We start from the raw sequence: 18379 nt of genomic DNA on the forward strand, positions 1-18379 counted from the left end.
CAACGATACTTCAAATTAAAAGCTTCCACAAATACAAAGTCCTTTGGGAAGAAAGCTATTTCATTGAAGATTATTTTTTTCACTAAGCTTAATTTTTTTAAAACAGTAATTAACTTTAATTGTATGTATCACTAGTTATTGGCTTATAACTTACCTATGTGTCTTGGTTGAGGTGTGGTGGGTGCACTCTGGCAAGGGGGCGCCGGAACACTGAATGATTTCAATGAGTGATTGGGCGGCCTTTTACTGAGGGTGCCAGAAACAGATGTACATTCAGCAGCAGCTGTATTGGTGTTGCTCGAATAGGTTGCATGTTGGCCAGTGCCCAGCACAGAGGCACCACCTAATGTTATGTGCAAGGTGGGTGAGGTCACTTGATCATAAGGATGATGACTTCGCGCAGATGGAGAGGCAAGGGTCGATGATGATGATCCTGAAAATAAATAATTCATTATACTTAAGTTAGACTGGAATTATTAAAAATTCAAAAGAACAATATGTCTCTTAATCTCCTTCTATCAAAGAGGATATTAAATTTCATTTCATTTTTTTCTAACTAGTTCTTATTTAAGTCTTCTTAGTTAGTTCGCATTTAGCAGGCAGCAAGAATATATAATAAGTACTTGTAGATAAAACTAGTCTGAAAAAGCACTAGTTATGAAACTGAATCAAAGTACTTCTACCAAGTGATCTTCTAAACTATATCGCCAGCATGTATAAGTGCTTGCAGTATAAGCTTTAGCTGCAGGTAGAATTAAAAATATAGTCTGCAGTTTAGATTCCTTCCAGAAGTTATGTTCAATTGAAATTTATTTAGTGGTATTCATTGGGATATGAACTGGAAGATCAGTCAAATGTGATAAAAACAAATTTAGAATTACTGAAGTAAGAAACACTGAGACGTAGAATGCTAAAACGTTGAATCTGTAATGACTAAGAAGCTTGGCAACCGAGTAAGATTAAATATTCATTTTTATTTCAATTGACATTTGTAGCTACAATTCACTTGGCACTCTAATCATGCCTATTTCTAGAATTTTTACATTTTTGGTAATGTTGCGATAGAAAGAGAGCAGAGTGAAATACTGTTCAAGCAGCACAGAAGTAGAAACAAAAGTGCGCAATTAATCCATTATGGAAGCTGACCAAGAGAAGGTTTTGGTTTAGGTTAGAAAGCTTTCAGTTCTCAAAATTTTGATTTTAAGTTCCGAATTAGGTACATCATCAGGGTTATGCAAGCCAATGTTACATAGATTAATCTAGAATGCGCCATTCTAGAAACATTATTACTACTTTTAGAATACAGAGAGGAAATACTTCATAAGCCTGACAGCTGGAGTCATCTTTAATCTACGATGCAGTGGAATATGCTACAAGATAGAATATGCTACAAGGATTAATATGCACTAAGGATGCTTAAATCCACAGAGGTAACACTTATATATATACGTACATGCCGTATATACTCGTATATAATTAATGCCCTCAGGGACTCACTCCACTCTGCGAGCATGGGGATGACAATCTCGAGGCACTCTAGCCCTTCAGGGTGTCATTATCTGGGTCAGACGGATGTCACGATCATGGAGCCAAGTGATCTATCCTCTTTTCCTTAAATTTTTTCTCCTTTGTCGTTTTCTCTTTGGAGGACGGGGCTCACTATGAGATGCTATTACAAATCTTTTGTTTCTGGCTTACCATGGCAAGAAAACGGGCTACGCGTTTGCCGTGCGTGAAGATCTATATGGCTGGAAAGAAGGATCCTGGTAGTAGAGGTGAGGTACTGTTCCAAACAAACTGTTTTGACCTCTGATTCAGGAACACTTAGATGTCCTCGCTAGTATCAGTCTGTTGGTTAACTTTGGCTTTTAAGTCCATGGCTTGGAGATCAGCTTTCGGGAAAGCTGACCATAATTTTACATTACTGTGCCTCTCGTTTTGATAGTCTCGGAGTCTTATTTTGTGTAAATATAAATTATATATATATAGCTTTATAAATGTAGCAATCTCGAGGTACCCTAGTTTTTCAAGAGGATCATCATCTTGGTGTAACGGGTTTCATGATCCTGAAGCCTCAGTGATCTGTCTTTATTTCCTTCTCCCCTCCACTTGGCTTTAACTTTGCTCCTTTTTCTTTTCAGAAGATGGGGCTTACTATCAAAAATCTTTCATTCTTTCAAAATCTATTATCTATCAAAAATCTTTCATTTCTGACTTACTATGATGAGTAAACTGCCTACGTGTTTGCAGTGCGTGGAGACTCATAAGACTGAAAAGGAGGATCCTGGTCGTTGAGGGGAGTACTATCCCCAAAATACTCTTTCAGCCTCTGCTTCACTCCAAATGGGAGGCACTTAGTTTTTCTCCCTATCTTCAATTGCCTGGTCACTAATCCTTCGTGCACTGCCTTGGGGATAAATTTTCGGGAGCTCCTGCTTTCAAGAAAGCTGTCTGCGGTGTTTCAGATTGTGTATAGAAAACCTGTTATTCCTGGGGGAGGTACTGCGTTCCCTTTTTAACTCTGTGGTGGTTGAGGCCGCCGGGTCTGAATCTTTATTTCTCTCAAATGTTGCCTTTTCAATTTCTCAAATAGTTTCTGAAGAGGAACTGTTTGAGTTCCTCTTCAGAAACTTTTAGAGAAATCAAAAGTGCAATGCCAGTGTCTGTCCATCTTAAAGGCCACCATGTTTTGCCGTTGTCAGCAATAGGGAAGCTTCAAAAAATATCTCCATTTTAGATTCAAAAATTTATTCAATCACATGTAGGAGAACCAAAAAACATAAAAACGGCTGCGTGCTGGTTACCTTTTAATTGAAACTATTTCTTCTACCCAATCTGTTATACTTCTTGGTTTCATCAAACTTGGAAATGTGGAAGTTTCTGTGTCAGCGCATAAGACACCGAACTGCTGCCAAGGAGTTATTTCAGAGATCGATTTTCTTTCCATTTTTGAAGAGGAAGTTATGTCTCAGCTCTAACATCAAAATTCCAAGTGAATCAAGATGCGTGGAGATCAACTGATTGATATAAAGCATGTCATTCTGATTCAGTACGCCTGATTCACCAAAAAATACAAAGACCGAGTATTTATGGCGTCCTGTAAGACCTTATATTTCAAATCCAATCCAACGTTACCAATGTAAACGTTTTGGCCTTTCGAAGATATCTTGTCATAATCCTACATGTGCTTGATGTTCTGTAGTAGGCTATGGCAGTGAAAACTACTGCTAATTCACTGTGCGCTAGTTGCAATGGTAACCGCACGGTATTTTCCTAGGTCCTTTTCCAAGTGGAAATCTGGCAAGCAAGTTAAATCATCAATCCAAAAAATTCTCATACAGCTAGACGAATAGTATAAAACGCTCATTCAGCCGTAACGAAATGTACGATATGCCAAAGCTGTTAAAAATACTAAATTAACAGTTACACAAACAGACATTAGTATGCAGAAGAAAGTTCCAGTCGACACACCAAAAATCTTTATCATTATCAAAAAAGACAAAAGATACAAAAAATACCGCCGGCAACAAAAATTAAAAATACCGACAATCCAGAGTATCAGTTCTGCTAAAAATATGAGCCCTAAAAATTCACATACAGTTTCTGAAATGACTGTAGAGGACGGACTGGAAGTCCCGAGATATCGTCCTTCAACGTTTGATGAAAAAGTAGCACATATGAAATAATCAGTAATAGATAATGGTAGATGGAATAGGTTGATTTCAGATTTCAGTCTACTCAATCTGCCATTAAAGCTTTTGGAACTATCATGATGGTTTCAACAAAATTCTTGCTCATATAAAACACTTAATTAGCGCACATTATTCTGTCTGCTTTGCAGCTCAAGAAACCCTATTGAAACCTGAGCAGCAGCTGAAGCTTCGAAAGCATTTTCTTGTGAGAAAAGGTAAGCTTTTTAATGAACGTGTCAGTGGTGTAGGTCTCCATGTAGAGGCATTAGGATTTTTTGGAAGTAGGCAAGATGAAAAATATGCAACGCCTTCGCCGGGAATCGAACTACGGCCCTCTGGAACACGCGCCCAGCGTGCAGACCACCGCACCACGAAGGCACGCCAAGAAGGTGGGAGAAATGCCTTATATCCTTACCTCATACTTCAAGCATTCTCCCTTTCCCAACTTGTCTCTAAACTATCGCTGTACAAGTTAATATGCGAACACTGATTTCAATCTATTCAATCTATCGCCTCCTAATGAACACACTGAGCAGAAAAATTGGATAATTTAATTGTGGAGCTGCTTATTCCATTCTCACTTACAGGTGATTTCGACGGCCATAATCCTCTTTGGGGAAGTAAAAATAAAAAACTAACGTGGCAGGCAAATTGAGCAAATGATCAATGACCATTCTCTTTGCCTCCTTAATAATGGAGAGCAAACTTATTCACTATATTGCAATTTTAATATTGGAAATGATCTGCAAGCCAGCGATCATCTGTTTTTTATTATTACTTTTGCAGAAAAAGAGACAAGCCCATTTGAAGATACGCACGTTTCATACTGGAAAAAGCAGATTCGCTTTTTTCTCCTTTTATGCTCAGCTCACTGAAGAAATGGTGAAAACTGCGCCTATAAATAATGCAGCGGTTATTACTCAGGCAGCTAACTTCTCTATCACTGCTTCATCAATAAAATTACAGAAATACCCTAACAACCGACAGTGCCAAGCGACTCAAAAACTGCAAAGGAAATCCTTGGAGAAGTTTCATCAGTACCCCACTTTACATTTTGAAAAAAGATACTAAAGTGATAACCAACACAGAAGAAATTGCGAATGCAAGAGGTGAGCTGCCGTATGCGGTGGCAGCAATACCCATACGGATTTCTTTCTATCAAGCTACGGTCTGATAAACTTCCTATCGTATTTAGCTTTCCCAACTCAGTTTTATAACGTTGACTTGACCATGCATGAGCTAAAAATAGCTCTATTCAAGATACACAGATCTAGTCTAGCCCCGACGCCAATTAGATAAAGCATCTTTCCTTAAGTCACACAATGTCTGTATAACTTTATCCAATAGAGTGTGGAAACAGAACCTTTTTCCTAGTGCATGGGAAAAAAAAAAAAAAAAAAAAAAAAAAAAAAAACTATTATTATCCTAGTTGCAGTCCATGTAAGGACTCAACAAAACCCTCAAACTACTGGCCAATCGAATTTACGAGTTACATATGCAAATTGTTTGAAAAATATTCCATTGCCTACTTGTCCACTATCTGAAAAAATAGTATAATCTCCGCCTATCAGAGTGGTTTATGTAAGGGTTAGTCAACCATAGACAAAAAGCTTTATTTAGAAACATCTATCCGTCAAGCCTTCAGAAAAAGAAACACTTGGTTTCAATATTTTTCGATATGCTGAAAGAAATCTTATGACAGAGCTTGGGGATACGACATTCTAAGCGCGTTTTCTATGATTATGTCTTGCATGATACCATGGCAGTTTTTATCCAGAATTTTTTAAGGCTTGTACTGCCCAAGTGAGGATTGGTTCTGTGATGTCTAATTCCTCGTATTAAGAGAAGGGTGTACCTCAGAGAAGTGTCCTAAGTGTTATGTTATCACCCTAAAAATAAACTCTGTTTTGAAAGGACTTCCTCCTTCTGTTTCAGGTACACTGTGTGCTGATGACCTGCTAATAACTTGCCATGATGTGGACATGAGGTACGTAGAGGGATTATTGCAGATCGCATTTAACAGGATAAGCATGGGTTTTTAAGTCTGAAGATCGTTTTCATATATTTTTGCGGACAGCGAGATCTCCATCCTGAGCTTCAGCCGCATATTCATGGATCATTCATTCCTGTCGATTCTGAAGTGGAATTCCTAGAAGTAATATTCGATCAGAAACTGATCTTCCTCCCACATTATACTATGCTTGAGGATGAACTGCTTTAAAACATTAAATCTTCTTAAAGTCTTCGCGAATACCTCCTGAGGTGCAGATCGTTATGCTATGCTGTGTGTATAAGGAAGTCCATTCTAAACTAGACTATGACGCAAATGAACTATGGTTTACGGTTTCAGTACGATTTTCTGTTTATTAAAACTAGCATCACTAGGCTTTGCAGACATGTTCTGAAGCATTTACAACTTCTCTATTGAAAGTCTGTAAGTGAACAGTTTTGAATCATCACGCTAGTTCAGGCGCGAACAGTTGTCTCTCTGTCATTATTTCAATATGCTGTCACAACCTGAACATTCTAATAAGATCACTTTTGAAGCATGGTCATCTTATGTGCTTATTTCCCCGCAAGAGTCCGGTCCCTGATTGACGAGTATTAAACATTTCCTAGGTGCGTGGAACATAAAAAAGCTTTTGAATTACTAGCTTAAGCAGACTACTTTCCAGAGTTTTACTATAATTAATCAATTAATTAAAAATCTGAAATTTAGAATCTTCCATGAATATCACTCTGGTAAGCAGCTAATCTAACTTAGATTGACAGGAACAACAAACACTTACCAGGATGAGCAGCATCTATAGTGACATGAGCATGAGGAATGTTATACTGCGTCCGTGGATATACTGGCCTTGCCAAACCACTTGAACCCATCTCATATGGAGATTCCAGACCTCCATTTGGGACTGGCGTAGTAGCTGACAAAGCTACAGAAACAAAAGAGATTCAGTATTATATTTATTCAGAATACAACATAGACATGAAAACAATAATTCCTCGATTAAAGACTAGTGATTCATAAAGATATTTTAAAAGCAAATTTTCGAGGATTATGCCACCAGAATCAACTAGTTTGGGAAGAGTAGACATAAAACCTGGTGGACAAAGTTCTTATTACAACAGATTAGCTAGTTGTAGTTCCCTATGCTCAGACAGAAGTATATTTTCTGATTCACTTCTCCCAAATACCTCAGAATAAATAAATACAGTCATTGCGCTATTTTTAAACACTAAATGAATTTGAACACTGAATGAATGTAACACTAGAGTTTTGTGAAACATTTAATAAGTCCTTAATAATCAAACTCTGCAATCTATAACATATTTTACTGCAGTGAAATAGAAGCAAAACTCATTAAGCTTCTTTTCAGCATATTTTACAAACTAATGAGGGTATCCATCTTTGCTAAGGTAGCAGACATCTATGCTTCTCTGCGAAGATTTACATGAACAAACTAAAAACGCTGGCTGATGTTATAACATGCATGAAATTATTATGCATGAATGAAAAACACTGACGATTACTTTTCTCCAGGACATTTGTACAGCTCATTACTACACAAAAGCATTACCTGGACCATTTTTGGGAGTATATTAGCCAAAATTTACCCAAAGATAGCATCTGCAAAATTATCTCAATTAAAATTGACCGTATACAGCTTTTGTAAAAAAAAAAAAAAAAAAAAAAAAAAAAAAAAAAAAAAAACACTTTATAGAAAAAATAATAAAATTATATATCATACAAAAATGCGAAAATAATGACAAGAGAATTGTTAATTTATGAACATCGTAGAAAATTTCAAGCACTGCTCTTTTCATTTGAGAGATGAATTTCTATCATGATCAATACAGATGCACGATTCTCTGTAAAATAGTAAAATATATAAAAAAACTTTCTAGAAATTTATCGCAATGCTTATATATACAACAGCTGATTGAAAAATTGTAAGGTTCATTTTATTTCTGTTTTCTGATACCAGAGGTGGGAAACTGCATTGGAGAAGGCACAAGCCAGCATCAAAATCGGTGCTTTCTCAGGGGGCAGCAAAACTCTTAGAAAGAAATCAGGCGATAATTTAGAAGTATCTTTGTACCGGGTGGTGAAAAGCCTAGTGGGTGAAGGTAGTACATCCAGTACATTTGCAGCTGAACAGCTGTATCCTACAGTATTTGGTCACAATAACTGGAATGATCTACTATATTTTGCCGTGGGGGAAAGACGAAGGAGACATCAGTATGAAAATAAGGCAGATGTGTGAGAATGGTCATGAGACATTCGAAAAGTTACGGCATGATATAGTGATGAAATACCTAGCTCTGCCTTTCATTTGCGGAGGCACTTTAAAGGCAAGTGAAAGGAAAGACATGTTTAGGTAGGCCATCCATCTGCTGTGGTTATAGATGGTAGCATTGCCAACCTATGGACAGATAGTGAATGGTTACAATTACGTTAGCCGTAAGGAAAAAAATATTTTCAGTTTTATATTTTTGAATTGTTCATAGAACACTGTAAACAGCGAAATTCAGCACAAAAGATTCTACTTTGAAAATAATAATAATTCTTAATGAAACAACCAATCTTAAAACTTTTCAAGCAGCGTATGCAGGCAATAACGAAATATAACAGACATCAGCGGTTGCTTTCAGGATAGAGAAGAAAGGATTATTACTTCTCTGGCAATTGCTGTATTCTTTTGAATGATGTTTTTCTTATTTCTTCATGAAGTGTTGATAAACTGGTTCCTGTTGAATTTTCGTTCATATAAAGTTAGGTAAGAAAGCAGAGGACTTCTAAACTATGGTCAATATTTCTCGTGTTGGACAACTGTCATTTTGAAACATTTTAAGACATCACATAATTACGGCATTTGTACACATGCTTTCTGCATTTACTGACAGTCATTCATTACAAAGTATACTAAAAAATTCACTTTGGTAAGCAGGATCTACTTACTAGGCATAGGTGGAGGAAGGGTGAAGTTTTCTGGAGGTAGTAAGAAAGATTTAACTCGGGACTGACCAGTATCAGATGCATCATCTAAGGCAGCCACAAGATCTGCGCATGGGAAAAATCAAAACAAACACTTGCAAGGGAGAAAAATAAATCAAAACAAAATGTGCTGGAAAAAAACTTAAAAACCTATTAAAAATTTGTTTAGGAATACTTTTTTAAAAAAATTTAAAGTAAAATCCGTGCAATAAAATTAAAAATCTAAATGCAAAAACACATGCTCATTCTAAAGGAATCAAAATAAATAAGGAAGATATATGAAAATAATCGTGTGACTAAGCAGATTATTAGTAAAAATTAAAAACATCTGCTACAGTAATTTAAAAATCAAGTTTTAATCATAATTTTTACAATTTTCAATTTATGATGGTTCTTTCTTAAACTTTTCCTCTTAGAACCCACTAAAAATTAATCCCAATTAAGAAAATTCCGAGATAGTGAAAATAAAAGTGATGTAATCTGTTAGCCTGTTTGGTGACATCTTCTACAACCATACACTTCACCAGTTAGAGTAAGGTACCTTACATTATCATTCATTTGATTCAGAGTTGTACTGGTTAGTTCACTATTATCGTCACAGAGCGAATTTATGAAGTGAGTGGCGGGGAGAATCTCATTACAACACGCAGGATTTGTTTACTATTATTTTTTAATAAATAGACTAAACATACAATCTTCTTAGAATACAGGACTCCTTGCGTTTGTGACTTGCGTGATCCCAGAAATCCACGCTTAGTCGTTCTTTATTTGCTGCCTCACATTTTTCTGATTTCAGGTACATTCATTAAAGTTTCCATGGGAATGCCAGCAGTGTAGTTGGACACGATTTTGATCACTAATAGTAAAGCTCAAGTCTCCTACAAACTTGTGTCCATTTTATCATTACTATATCTTTACATAGCACAGTAATGAGATAGGAGATACCTGTATCGCAAATGAAAAATTTCTGGTGTTCTATCCATCTAAGCCTAGGCCGATTTAGCATTTAAATCAGAACTTAAATTGTTCAACCCCAGCTCCCGCACTTCTTAATGAGCAAGGCTTAAAAATCGATTCAAACTTTTGAATACATTCCTGTTTTAACATGGGAAATAAACCTTTTAATGGAGGTTGACACTTTTAAGGAAAGTAAAGCCCCACCCACATGTCAAAGCCTTACTCTTTCAAGAAGTGTGATGAATTTATAATAGCGAGTAAATTTTTCTCTAGCAGTAATCACCCTGGTCGTGAAAATCCAGTGCTACAGTGCCAGTGACTTCCCTTGAAAAAGATCATCTGCAGACGTTCTGGAATGATAAAACCAAAAATAAGTGAGACGAAAATTATCACTTATACAGAACGTTACGTTTGTTCTTATTTTGCAGGTATGCCCTCAGATTCAGAAGAATGTTTTCCTTCTGCTTGAAAGCTAGAATTATATCGGCAGGAGATCGTGAACAGAAAGTGTTGGATTCTTTTCTGTTTTCATATCCACACATCTTCGTTAAAATTTCCTTCCATATTCACATTTTTAGCGTTCTCTTTATTTTCACCAGTGATTTTCACCGTTTCACCTTCTTTCACTGATGTGCTAGAATAAGAAAGCTCTTCTTTTTTGACATCCCTTGAAATAAAACATCAAACTGTATTTTCAGGGCTTGAATTTAGCTACAGCTCGGCTGAGCTACTCTTAGTTTTTGAGCAAAACTGTAATTCTACCTGGAGCCCCATAAAAGGCGTAAGGTGTTCTGTTTTATTATTTAAGTGTTTACGATTAATTTAATAATTTATTAAATTTTTGTTTATCTCTTTAAATTTTATTAAATTTTAATTTAATTATTTTATTACTTTAAATTATTAATTCCCCTCTCTTCCCTGAAGGCCTTCCATAGGACTTTGGCACTTCTAATTTTAAAAATTAAGCTCTAGTTTAAATGTATACTTAAAAAGAGCTTTATCATACAGCCAATTGATTTTCCGTTCGTATATTCAAAGAAATAAACACCACTCTAATAATTTGTTCAGAAACTATTCAATCATCAGTGGATTTTTAGTAATCATCAGTGGATTTTCCGTTCATATTCAAAGAAATAAACACCACTCTAATAATTTGTTCAGAAAATATTCAATCATCAGTGGATTTTTAGTAAGCGTGATATTATGGTAAACGTCGAAAAGAATTTTTTTTGCTGAGAATGGTTGCAGGTTTCAACAATCGCCTTTTCTTCTCTTAACACCGGGATCTTTGATTAAGAATAACCATAAAACCGGTTGTCACATAAAACAGAGCAGGACTAGAAGTAAGTTTTTGCTACCAGGTTGCAAACTCTGCAACTTCTTAAATCTTCCGTTTAGTGCTTCCAAAATGTAGCCAATTGTTGCAGTCGCGCAAGATACCACGTCGGATACCAGCCCTGACATACACTGACTGCGATACGGAAAGACGGAGGCTGTTGTTTGCCATTAATTCAAGTATTCTTCCTCCAGAATTTTGGAGTTTCCATTGCAAATTTTAGAGTTCTCTTATTCAACATAATTATTTACAAGGACACTCACACCGTAGCTGTATCACCTGACTACCCCTGACTTACATACTTCTGAAGAATTTTAATAAAAAGAACACGACCAACCAATCTAATCTTTGCATTGTTTATAGGAAGCTTGGCCTTCCTTCGATTTAGAAGTTAATAAGTCAAACCATTTCCTCTGTGATTTAAATCTATTTAATATAATTTAACTTCGTCCATTTGCACAGCTTTCGGTATTCGCTATAACCGGTATTTGCTATATAATGATGTTTTTATTCTGAATTCGAGACCTAGGGGTTGGAAGAAGTAACTTTCAGGAACGGCGCTAGACACTTTGCTGCCCTGTATAATCTCTACATATTTTTTAAGATTGTGATGGTTATAATTTCCTTCATGTAATTCAGTACGATTTAATGTCAAGTACATGGCATGGATTGTCTACTAAGTAATTCAGACTGAAACGGGATGGGTATTTATATATATTATTTTATAAATATACACATAATGAGGGAAATGGGGAAACACTTGCTTTGTTATATAAAATTATTAGACTAAAACAATTCACCACAAGAAACACACATTTTGTTGACACAAAGGGTATCTTCATGCTCATACCATGCATAATTTCAGGTAAAATTATTTCAAGGAGTGTTCACACAATAGCTTAAACATCAGAACTACCGCAGTCAGTGGGAGTGAAAAGTCGTTAGCTTTGTTCATGGTGGCCCCTTTAAGAGAAACTGGCTTGCACTCAACTTACACAGGAGGAAACAACGAAAACCAACCATATAGTGACCAGGATTCGATCCCATTCTTCACTATTCGGCCACTGATAAGGCTGGCTATCTCTGAAGAATAAATGTTAGTTCATTTTGTGATTTAAATATGCCTGACAGAATGTTCTATTATGCTTGCCCAGTCTAAGGTACAAAATCGTTTCCAGTACATGAAAAGATATTTCTACATAAGTCATAGATCGATAGAAACGGACGTATATAAGTTTTATTCAACTTAAAATATCTGCTTACAGTTCAACAAGTAAAAAATTTACTTTTCTTTTGTTACAAAAGACATTCAAATACCGAACTTCTTTAACTAAATCTCCAAATTTTCCCCTCGGGCATTGTTTTTGAGAAATATATATTTTTTACAGAAAAAAAAAAAAAAAAGAGAGAGAGTGATTGAGAGAGAGAGAAGAAGAAGAAATTATTTTACATGCGTAATTACAACTGGTGAACTCGAATCCCAGTGAACAGGCTGGCTGCATAAGCGTTTTCGAAGAAAGTCCTACACTAAAGCACCCGTTCCTTCATGCGACAGCTCGAGTGTGCTATGCTAACTTAAAATAAGCCACCCTGTTACAATTGGTAATAATTACCTGATAATGTAATTCTAGTGAATTTTATTTCTCATTCTTACTCTGATACAGCGCTTTTAGTTAGATGTGGGCTAACCTTTTGGGGTTCTTTTTCCTTTAAAATATGTTTACATTGTACATATGCATTAATCGTGCTCGCTACTTTCAGCTTCTCACATCTCAGTAAAACATCAATGTAGAATGATTCTTAGCGACGTTTAAATTATTGCTTTAAAAAAACTCCACTGTTTAAAGATAGATTAACATAACATTTATATCCTGGCTTAAAACTAAAAGGTGCAAGCTTACATCCGGCTCATAAATAAAATACGCATTCAAAATTTTATCACGTGTACGCCAAAAGCTATTCGGTATTTATGAAGTCTTCAGGAATTTGTGGAAACAGTTTCAGGACACTGGATACATATCCAGAAGATCTAGACAAGGTCGGCTAAGATTCACAACAACGAATGAGGATCATTATTTGCCACTTTCAGCGCGGCAACACAGGACTTCTACAGATTTTACGTGAGCTGAATGGTGCCACTGGAACTCGAGGTTCAACTTCTACAGTTGCCCAAAGGCTTCATGAGATAGGGCTATATGCCAGAAGACTGGTTGTTTGCATCCCGCTCACTGCAGTACATAAAAAAGTGCTCAAGCATGGTGTAAACAACGTGTGCCTTGGAACAGACTTCAGAGGAGCACCGCGTCTTTTGCATATCATGTCGAGATTCAGCCTGGATACTGATTCTCGGGGTGCTTGTATCTGGAGAAAGCCTCGAACACGATACTCTCCTTCAGGGAAAAGGATCATTACGGTGGTGGAGGTGTAACTGTTTGAGCAGGCATTACGTTGGACGGCCGCATATCCCAACATGTGTTTGATAAAGGCTGTTTGACGTTTGACTGCTATGATGGACAGACAGCAGATCTTAGATCCCTATCTTCGACTATTCACGGGAACAGATAGTTCGTAGTGTACGACGACACAGGATGACAACGCTTGTCCACATAGGACTCAGTTGGTCGATGATTACCTGGAAAGTGATGATATTCGCCACATGGATTAGCCAGCCAGATATCCTGACTTTAATTTTAGAGGGCCTGTCTGAGAGGCTCTTGGCAAGTCAATTTCATCTCGACATTCCCTTTCGAGAACCAAGAGTTGAAAGCTGCCTTGCTGCATGAGTGGGATCGATTGCCACAGGAACTCCTCGACTGCTTCTTGTCCATTATACCGTCATGCCCCGTGACCTGTCTAGCTGTGAGACATTAGACTCATTTTCAGATGGATATCACAACGTGTATTTCGGACATCCCTTGCATTATGAGCTTTACTGGTAACCATGCGTACATAAAATGATTTTGTATGGTATATCTCTTTCTTTGTTACAAATGTATATTCAGATCAAATTTCATTGAAATCAGTCCATTACTTTTTCAGAAATTGGACATAATTCGCAAATCTCTTAATTTTGCTAACTAGTGTACATAAAATTAGAAACGCGTGTATTTCTACAATTGTCTGATGCCAACCACAGGACTTTTAAGGTTCTTTGATAGACTGGTGTGCGTGTGGCACCGTCTAATGGAGATTGAAAGAGCGAATAATTATGAAATTTCCAAGAAAAAACACTATACTTGTCATCTGAATATTCGCTTAATTCTTATGCAAAATAAGCTTCCAAGTGATAATCATGAATAATTGATGGAAGTTATGCGTTTGTTTTGTGAGCCATATATATGTTACCTTGAAAGACCGAAATTGGAGAATGTCGACTTTCACCGGAGAATGTCAACATTCACCAAATACGTCGGTGAAAGATCGAATATTGCATTACATTCGGACCCTCACCGGTGTATGCTCTGGTGTAGGTTGAAAAGAGATGAATATATGTACGCGCTGTCATTGCAAATGGAAGTGTTCCACAAATAAATGCAGTTGTAAAAGCAAGGGCCTCTTGTGAAATTCAAAGTGTCATAATAGTTTAAGTTGTTGCAATAAATAAGATTTGAATCACGTAATTTAGTAAGTTTTTAACTTCTATTATTTTCCTTTCTCATTTTGAATGTACAGTGTGTTTTAAGTTCTTATGTTCTTAAGTTCTTATTTTAAGTCTCAAGTGCGTTTTTTCGCGACCGAATTACGGAGAAGAAAATGTAATATTCTTATGTGTTCAACATTCACCATTAGTACATGGTGAATGTCAACATTTACCGCTGTAAGTCAGAAATAAGAGTATTTGGAAAATATTTAGGACATACACCAAGCGACTATGTGAATGTTGACATTCACCGGTGAAAGTCGACATTCTCCAGATTTCGGTGTTTCACCGTAACATATACAAATAAATAAATAAATAAGGAAAAGATAAACTTTCTTTTCAATTAATATCATAAAAAGAATTAACACAGCGCAAATCTCTCACGAAAGGTAAATTACTATTGATAATAAATGATTAGTACTGATGAGAGCAGAATTAAGTAATAAAAAAAAGTAAAAGAAGGGAGATTAATACATATTGAATCACTAAGTATTGCTATCACTTAAGCAGTTTTTTAACTTGTTAAACCAAACTGAGTTAAAAAAAAACTACTTCAGTTAGTAAATTGGGCGTTTTTGAAGCTTTTAACATTACATCTTTAGCTAACGATTTTTAATATCAAGTCATTCTCTCCTTTTCTGCTTGACGCATTTATCACATTACTTATTATTCCTTTCCTTTCTATTTTATTGGGTACATGATGTTACACCTGTCACTTCCCATTTATTTATGTATTTTCTGCAAAATGACATACACCACTTTCATTAGTTGAGGAATATGTACCTAAATGAGTTTCTCACAAAATGCATAGGAACTTTAGAATACTCAATGCATAGGACTTTATGATAATAAAAGGTTGGATTTTATCAAATTTTAAAAACCCATTACCATTATTTAACACGCCTAATCTGCCTGAGTAAAATAAGTAATTTATTATCTATCTATAAGTAATTTATTATCTAAACTGTAGATACAAATATACTCTTAGTATTCGCCACCTAAGTAAAGTCAAAGATATTATCGAAACTCCCCGAAGTATCATTTCTTTGGGCAAAGATTTACTTTTTGTCTTAGAAATAAATGTATGAAACTTCTTTTATTTATTTTTTTTTTTTCTGTACCAATATAAGATCCTTTTTTCTTTTCCATTACGTCGATCATGACATCGGCTTCATGGGGATTCCGGGATAATCCTGGATGTTCGCCTTGCCTCACTTTTTCCTTCAGTTCCATCTGGTCATGGTGGATCCACAAATCAGGAGGCTTGAGTTCTCTTCCAGTAGCTTTAGCGCCACCATACCTAGTGATCAAAATCCTGATTTTAACAGGAAATGAAAAAAAAGCATTGTATGTTACACTATATAAATATGGATGAAGTAAATTGTGATATAATAAATAAATAAATAAATAAATAAAATAATACCCTAATATATTTAGTATTTATTATCTAATTCTCCATCCATTTCCCCACTAAACCTCCGGAAACAGTATTAAAATTATGCATTTCGATTACTTACCAGGATTCACGTTTATAACTTATTTTAACGATGTTCTACGAAAATTCGGTCAAAATAAGGTTTTTAACTAAGCGATATAACGTAAAAATATCTTAAGAGGGACCCAGTTTAATTTTATCCACATATTTTATATATAAGTTGGTTCGCATCGCATCCCGGCGCTTCAGTTCATTTTCGCTGTCACTCCAGAATATAGGTACCTTATGCAAAGAAGAATGAAGTAAAAACAAATTTTCAAAACTCCAGTTCATGAAAGTTCGTTGTTCAATTCGTAAGTATCCCATCTATATTAATTCTTGGAGAATTTACACTGTATCTTGTAATTTGAAATATACAGTATAGGAAAACGCCGCAGGTCTAACGTGAAATAGGAAAGCATTTAAAATTCACATCAAAGAATACGAATCCTGCATTCGAAAAGGAGAAATAAAAAAACTGTCCATAGCCAATCATAAGCGGTCACTTAGTCACAATTTTGATTTGATTCCGAGAAAATTATCCTCAAAGCTTCTTTATTGATGATATGGATTTTCTTGAAGCCTTTTAAGTTCACAAAATTTACGTTTCAAACGAGTTCTCTTCGAAGCTACCTCAGCAAAAAGAAGGTACTTTCTATTCATATTCTGCTCAGTCCGTATTTGAGTTGGAACGAAATAAGGATTCTTCTCAGAATGTAACATTTATGAATTCGTACGTACACTGTGGAAAGGACACCATCAAATTGGAACTTTCAATCAGAAATGGCACAACTTCATGCAATAATTTGTCTTCAAAAATAATGCCGTACAACATTTCATCAGCAGAAAGGAATGAAATTAGCCAATGGAAGTCGTCATCAGAAGTCTGATGCCAGATACTGGTGTGAAGTTACCATATTGGACGAAGGGTAGACGGATTTACTCCGTCGAAACTCTACTACACCTGAATATCAAGATCACTGCTTTTAAACCTGGGAAAAAACAGATTCAGTGCTTTAGGCACGGTCAACAAGATTGCTCTATTATCTCAAGGTGTTTGATATGTGCTCGAGGACCTCTCATTTACATGTGTGAACTGGAGAAAAAATTTTTAAAAGTCTGTTTCGTCTTATGATCACCCAACCAACTATTCTCATTGTAAGCATCATCCGAAGGAACAAGCCATAACAACAATGGTTTCATTCCACAATGTTTACATTGCGGATATTGAAACACACAGTTCCCAGAGCGAAGAAATTTAAAATTCAACTATTCAATCTCAGGAAGAATCCATGGATTCTCCATCCGATAAAGATGAAATTCCTTCCTTCTTAACAGATGGAAAAATAAGCCAGCTTGTTGAAGAAATACTTGAACAACAAGACCTCCTCAGTAAGTAATTGAGTAAGTAATCTGTTAGTAATTGAATCTGCTTTTCTCATTTTAGATACATATTTCTATATAATGGTAGGAATTTCAGATAGTCATTCTCAGGGCCAATAGATGGGGTCATATTACTAGCTCATAGTCACTTTTATGTCGTTAGTTTGACAGTGAAAATTCTTTTATTTCTGATTTCCAAATTATTTTGCCATTAAGCATATGTCAAACACAGATAGAACATAGCGATTAAAGGCCTGAGGAGCCCATAGTTTAAGGTCTATGCTCACACTTTAGAAAACACTATGCCAACTACTGCTATTGCCAACCTATAGCCTTATCGCCTTAAAAATCTTTGCAGTTTTGTTCAAAATATGCCAAATCAAGTTTGCTTCATTTTTTTTTTTTTTTTTTTTTTTGTTGTTAATTTTACTTTCACAAAGCGTTTTGAAAATTATCGAAATTTCACGTTTTTTAAATAATTTATTTCAGATCCAAGAAAGCTTTTATACAAATTTGGATAAATTTTCGAAACTTCCTATTAACTATTTAAGTTTTCTAATGACAATGAAATCTTGCGCGCAAATCCAAAATATTAGAAGGATCAGAAGCTGCTTACCTATTTTTCTGAACAGGAGCCAAGTAAGCATTATGTCGACGTCTGCATACTACAGAAACTATTATGATGAGGATGATAACAACGATACCACCAGAGACAGCGGCGATGATAATATATAAAAAATTGTTCGCTAGACCTAAAAAAGAGAGAGAGAGAATTATATTCGAAATCATTAATCTGGATTTAAAATAATCATCTATTTATCAATATATTTCTTTTTTATTTCTTCATATATGCATAACATACATAGGAAAAGTTGTTATCACAATTACTTCTATAATTATC

The 18379-nt window shown here is 35.6% G+C and overlaps 1 protein-coding gene across 8 annotated transcripts in view; it reads right to left on the reverse strand.

The window, feature by feature from the left end:
• LOC118189934 (neogenin-like) overlaps window positions 1-18379 on the reverse strand; it is a 482712-nt gene that overhangs the window by 15767 nt on the left and 448566 nt on the right. For 4 of the 8 annotated variants that reach the window (XM_085807362.1, XM_085807346.1, XM_085807369.1 and 1 more), the window contains exons 20-24: window positions 18095-18230; window positions 15743-15936; window positions 8653-8754; window positions 6482-6625; window positions 155-433 (exon numbers count right to left, since the gene is read on the reverse strand). In XM_085807362.1, coding sequence (XP_085663488.1) covers window positions 155-433; window positions 6482-6625; window positions 8653-8754; window positions 15743-15936; window positions 18095-18230 — 855 coding nt within the window. Of the gene's footprint in view, window positions 1-154; window positions 434-6481; window positions 6626-8652; window positions 8755-15534; window positions 15937-18094; window positions 18231-18379 lie in introns of those variants that run through there. The other 4 variants (XM_085807356.1, XM_085807353.1, XM_085807379.1 and 1 more) reach the window with 3 other exon arrangements.

The sequence above is a fragment of the Stegodyphus dumicola genome, chromosome 1 (assembly GCF_044657685.1).
Source record: "Stegodyphus dumicola isolate Sdum_Otavi_A_Nest chromosome 1, ASM4465768v1".
Taxonomy (NCBI): domain Eukaryota; kingdom Metazoa; phylum Arthropoda; class Arachnida; order Araneae; family Eresidae; genus Stegodyphus; species Stegodyphus dumicola.